We start from the raw sequence: 6,000 nt of genomic DNA on the forward strand, positions 1-6,000 counted from the left end.
AGAGGGTAATGTGCATGAAATCGAGATAATGAGGGAATCAGTAAAATCATTGGTGATGACACGGCCCAGAGGATAAGCATGACAGTGAGTGGGAGAAGGGTCATCAAAGGAACTAAGAGGCCAGAATGTTGGAAGGATGCACTGCTTGTACATTGAAATCACCAGAAACGAATTCAGGAACAGAGATGGAGAGACTGAGTGGAGCAGAAAAGCATCAAGAAATGCAGGTGAGTGGCCCTGAAGTCAGTAATACCTCAACAAGGAGCACTCATACCTCCAGGTCCAGTGATTATAGGAGAAGCAGGAGAGAAATGAGTCCATGGGGGAAAGATGGCTTCAGTAGGAGCAAGAAGGGAAGGGAACCATTGAGAGGAGGTTGATGGCATGGGGGCTTTGCTGAGGATGGGTGTGAATTCCAGAGGACCTGTGGAAGTGTTTTGGGAGTTGGGAAGCAGTGGAAAGGGGACATAAGGCGTAATGTTACAAACAGGGAGAAGGAGCAGGCAGAGGTGAGCCCTGCTGGACTCCAGGCTGATGGTGTGGGTGAGGGCTTGAGTGTGGTGAAGGATGGATGTCCAGGACGCTCTGTTGGTCACTGTGGAAGGAGGCAAGGCACTCTGGGGGACACGGTCTTACTGTGAGAGCCTTATATTCCGTGGATGGCAGGACCTATGGGATGGGAATTGCAACAGACTCAATCTTGACCTCTGGCAGGGGAAGAGCAGTCTTACTCTGAGCACGCAGAGCTCTCTTTTGGTCTCTCCTTGAGGAATAGTCACCTGAGAAAAGGGGCGCAAGAGCCAGAGAACTCTGCCTTCCCTACACTCTTGGAACCTCCTTTCCATAATGAGCCAGCCTCCACGTAGCACTCCCTGCCCAGATGCCCTACTGAGTATTAATGATCGTCACTTACCCAGCTAGGTGATCGTTGTATCTCTAGCTTCTAAGCACATTGACTGGCCTATAATAGATGCTCCCTTCAATACTTGCCAAATGAAGGAGTTCACGTTTGTTGAGCAATCCATGTGCCAGGTACTGTGACAAGCCCTGTACATGCATTTCCTCCTTTAATCCTCACAACAATCCAACGAGTTTGCTACAGTAGTTTATCCAATTCACATCGGAGGAACCTGAAGCTTAGAGAGGGGCAGGACTTGCCCAAGGTCACCCAGCAAGGACATATGAAGCTAGATCTACCTCGCTCTAGCCCTGGCCTTCTAAATCACCACATGCTGGGTTATCAGCTGACCAGGTTTGGAAGGACATCTATTCCTAGAACCCATGTAAAGAAGCTCTGGGTCTGGACCAGGAGACCTTCACAAGCTCTTACCTCCCTCTCCTGTTAGACCTCACAGCCAACCACCCATTTTATTTTGTTCTTTCTCTCAGATCCTCTATTGCTTTCCATCCATGATGATTTCAGAAATCTTTGTTTTTTCCACCATAGATGTGAAAAGCTGGCTTGTGATGTTTGGATTTCAGCTTAGCAACATAATTCCTGGCTTCCCAAGAGCCAAAATGTACTTCGTGCCTCCTCCCTACGAGTTGTCAGAGAGTCAAGCAAGTGAGAATGGACAGGTAAGCGGAGGTTCCTGCCGAGAATCTGAATGATTCTCATCATTGCCTTTTGCAAACAGAATTGCATGGGAGCCAAGGGTATGTCAGCAGAGGAGGAAAACATTGGAGCTGGGTATAAAAGGCACATGAAAAAACACCGTGACTTCCCAGGAACGTGAATGTCAGTGGTGTCACATATTTCTTCCGAACCTCAATTATTACTTTAATTGTGGTATCATTATCTGTTCAGTATATACCCTTGAGTCACTCTTTGATTAACAACAGCACAGAGAAATCTAACAACAACCTACCATCTGCACTGCCTATAATATCATAACCTTTTGGTTTTTATGGGATGTAATAAAACTATGGTTTGTAGTTTCTGTCCCATTAAAGAACATTTTTATACCCCCACATAAAACCCCAGTGTTTTATGGCCCAAATGTATACAGATTGAGTTTTTCAGAACCTAGTTTGTGCTTGGTCTTTCAGTGATGACCAAAGGGTGGTCATTTTCAATTTGGGTGCAGCTGAGACCTCTGCCACAATCGGACTGGAGGGAAGGGCATCGGTATTTAGATAATCCCAGCTACAGAACCGGTGGTCAGCACTCTAAAAGTCTGAAAGGTCTCAGCTGCTCTGAAAATTGTCCAGACTGTGTAACTAGAGAGAGACAAGGAGGGGCTGCTGGGTAATTGAGAACAGCGTTCTCTCAGTTCTGCCCTTTGGGGACCACTCGTGGATGAATAGCCATCATTTCTCTCATTTATCTAAGTGCCATTACCGCCCAAACATAGCCTCTTCCATTATCCCAGCCTGTCCCCCAACCACCAATTGAGACAAGTTGTAATTTGCGAGTGGAGAACTCCAGACCAAGGCGGTAATGGTGATGGCCTCCCTCTGCAGAACCAGGGCTAAAACCCAAAGCCAGTGACTCAGGCCGCAGGGATAATCCCTCTGGCCCACAAAGCCAGAGTCTCCTAGCCTGCTGCTCCTCAAACATTAACATGCACACAAACCACCGAGCATGTTAAGATGCGGCTCCTGACTCGGTAGGTCTGGCGTGAGGTCTGAGATTCTGCTTTTCGACCAGGGTGGGCCCCGGTGCTTCCTCGGCTGCTAGCCATACTTTGAGTAGCAAGGTCTTAACCCAAGGACGTTAATAAATATGCAGGGCATTGGCCTCAAAGAAATCTAGGTCACAGCCGCGAGGTTCACAGCTGCTCAAACAAACACCCTGCCCTTCAGGTCAGGAGATTCCTGAGTCTGAAGTGTGCAAAGCAGCTGCCAAACCATCAGAGTGCAGACTGACTCTCTTTCTCCTCTAATGGAGAGACATAGTAAGTGTGTAGGCCTGGGCGCAGGTGCCAGCAGGGTGACAAATATCCTCACCGTGTCTTTAGATAGTGGCACAGTTACAAGTGGACAGGCCACTTCCTTAGAGCACTGGGAACCCCCAGCCTGTCCTAGTTCCAAAAGGTAGGCCTATATTACCTCATATCATTACAGACATAAGACGGGTTCTCGCGGGGGGCCCCAAGCTTCTTGCTTTCTGACGCTTTTGCAGTGAGCTTCCCAACCCATGCAAACAGTTGCCCAACCTATTGTCTCAGCTTTCTGTGTTTTCTTGTGCCCGTAGCTCATTACAGGGGTCCAGCAGACAACAGAGAGGCACAATCAGGCCTTCATGGCTCTTGAAGGACAGGTCATTTCTAAAAAGCTCCACGCCAACATCCGAGAGAAAGCAGGCCACTGGTTTGCCACCACCACGCCCATCATTGGCAAAGGTATCATGTTTGCCATCAAAGAAGGGCGGGTGACCACCGGCGTGTCCAGCATCGCCAGCGAGGACAGCCGCAAGGTGGCATCCGTGCTAAACAACGCCTTCTACCTGGACAAGATGCACTACAGCATCGAGGGCAAGGACACCCACTATTTTGTGAAGATCGGCTCGGCCGATGGCGACCTGGTCACTCTGGGCACCACCACTGGCCGCAAGGTGCTGGAGAGCGGGGTGAACGTGACCGTGTCACAACCCACACTGCTGGTTAACGGCAGGACTCGAAGGTTCACCAACGTTGAGTTCCAGTACAACACGCTGCTACTCAGCATCCGCTACGGCCTCACCCCGGACACCCTGGACGAAGAGAAGGCCCGAGTCCTGGACCAGGCGAGACAAAGGGCCCTGGGCACTGCCTGGGCCAAGGAGCAACAGAAAGCCAGGGACGGGAGAGAGGGGAGCCGCCTGTGGACGGAGGGGGAGAAGCAGCAGCTCCTGAGCACAGGACGTGTGCAAGGTTATGAGGGATATTACGTACTTCCCGTAGAGCAATACCCAGAGCTCGCAGACAGTAGCAGCAACATCCAGTTTTTAAGACAGAATGAGATGGGAAAGAGGTAACAAAATAATCGGCTGCCATTCCTCGTCTGGATGGCTCAGCGGGAGTAACTGTTATCTCCTCTCCTAAGGAGATGAAGACCTAACAGGGCACTGAGGCCGGGCTGCTTTGGGTACCAGTGGCAAAAAAGCTCACATTTTTTGAGTTCAAATGCTACTGTCCAAGCAAGAAGTCCCACATCCTGAAGTAGACTAAAGCCTGGCTGAAAATTCTGAGGAAAACAAAACAAACGAATGAATGAACAAACACACAAAATGTTGCAAGTTCCCCTAAAAATATGACCCACTTGTTCTGGGTCTTCACAGAAAAGAGACGCAAAGTGTCCAAAAGGAACAAAACAACAATAACAATAAAACCCACAAAACACAAAAAGCAAAGCAAACACACTGACCGAAAAACAAAGACATGAAGACGAGAAGGCCTCATGTCCTATTACCTCACTCATTCACATGTGAGCAACGCAGACATCCATGGGGGCCAGCGTCACCGGACCAGCTGAGGAAAACCATTCAGACTGCTTATTGGACAAATACTACAGACGTTTTCGTTTAAAATACAGGTGCATTTAAAACACGACTTTGGGGGTGATTTGTGTGTAGCGACTGGGGAGGGGGGGTTACAAGTGAAAGAGTGAGCACTGGAAATACTTTTTAAAGAAAAAAAAAAACACGAGAAAAAAAGAAGTTCATCAAAAGTCAAAGCGAAATAATACCGTTCAGCACTTAACTCTCAGGTCCCAACTTAGTCTGGCCTGAGCTAACTTATTTGAGCGCAGAGTGTAAAAATTAATTCAAAATGGTGGCTATAATCACTACAGATAAATTTCATATTCTTTTGTCTTTGAAGATTCCATTGTGGACAGTAATACGCAGTTACAGGGTGTAGTCTGTTTAGATTCCGTAGTTTGTGGGTATCAGTTGCAGTAGAGGTGTGGCATTGTGACACTCTTGCTAACGGGCACCACTTCAGATCACCCTGTACATACATAGCCTCAAGGCACAATCACTGTTTCAGATTTAAAATTATTAGTGTGTTTGTTTGGTCCAGAAACTGAGACAATCACATGAAAGTCACCACGAGGAGAGAAAATAAAAAAAATTTAAAAAAGAAAACCCACAAAAATGAAAAAAAAAAAATGTTTTAAAAAAACAAAAAAAAATGTCTGATAAGAACTTTGGTACAGGAACTTTTTTGTAATATACATGTATGAATTGTTCATCGAGTTTTTATATTAATTTTAATTTGCTGCTAAGCAAAGACTAGGGACAGGCAAAGATAATTTATGGCAAAGTGTTTAAATGGTTTATACATAAATAAAGTCTCTAAAACTCCTGTGGACACTGGTCTTCTGTGGAAATGCTTTGAGGTGAGAAAACGGTAAACATGGCTGGAGAAAAGGGGAACTGACAGGACGCACAGACTGAGCTGGTATTTCCAACTTTTGGAGGAGTTTTGCTGGTGGTATTTTAGTGTTCCCCAAACAACTCTAAATTGTAGAGTGATCTCTGCCTATACCTGTAGCCTCCTCTCAGGAGCAGAGGTAGAGAGGAGAGTGTGGGCTGGGACCTGTGGGCGGTGAGGACCCTCAGCCCACCCATTGCGTGGATGGGTCCCCACAGCCCTCCTGGAACAGGCAGGCTTCTCCTTGCTGCCACATTCTAGGTCTGAGAGGTGCTGGCAGGAAACTGAGGGTAACATTGAAAGATGTGAGTGTATTTGTGTAGGGGTGTGTGTGTGTGTGTGTGTGTGTGTGTTTTCTTCCAGACTAGGTCAATTTACCCCAAAACTTGCATACATAGGGCCACCCAAGTAAGGAGAGCACTTCTGATTTAGATGAATTTTTTCCCACCAACCCTGCAGTTAGAATAACATCATTAACAGCTAGTATTTATAGATGCTCACTACATACCAAGAAAGTGTAAAGTGCCCTGCACACAATACTTTTATTTAATCCTCTTTTTTCATTCGTTCAACAACACTTTATTGAGAGCTTGCCATGTGGCAGGTCCTGTGCTAAGTTCTGGGGAGTAAAGGGGGTGAATAA

At 47.0% G+C, this 6,000-nt stretch overlaps 1 protein-coding gene across 11 annotated transcripts in view; it reads left to right on the top strand.

Moving 5' to 3' along the window:
* The window catches only part of TENM2 (teneurin transmembrane protein 2), a 1,556,107-nt gene extending 1,550,813 nt beyond the window's left edge, over positions 1-5,294 (top strand). For all 11 annotated transcript variants that reach the window (XM_019740878.2, XM_019740872.2, XM_019740888.2 and 8 more), the window contains 2 exons: positions 1,448-1,578; positions 3,197-5,294. In XM_019740878.2, the coding sequence (XP_019596437.2) occupies positions 1,448-1,578; positions 3,197-3,958 (893 nt within the window). In that variant the 3' untranslated portion in view covers positions 3,959-5,294. The remainder of the gene's footprint in view (positions 1-1,447; positions 1,579-3,196) is intronic.
* Positions 5,295-6,000: the final 706 nt, after the last annotated feature.

This window comes from Rhinolophus sinicus, linkage group LG10, assembly GCF_036562045.2.
Source record: "Rhinolophus sinicus isolate RSC01 linkage group LG10, ASM3656204v1, whole genome shotgun sequence".
Taxonomy (NCBI): Eukaryota; Metazoa; Chordata; class Mammalia; order Chiroptera; family Rhinolophidae; genus Rhinolophus; species Rhinolophus sinicus.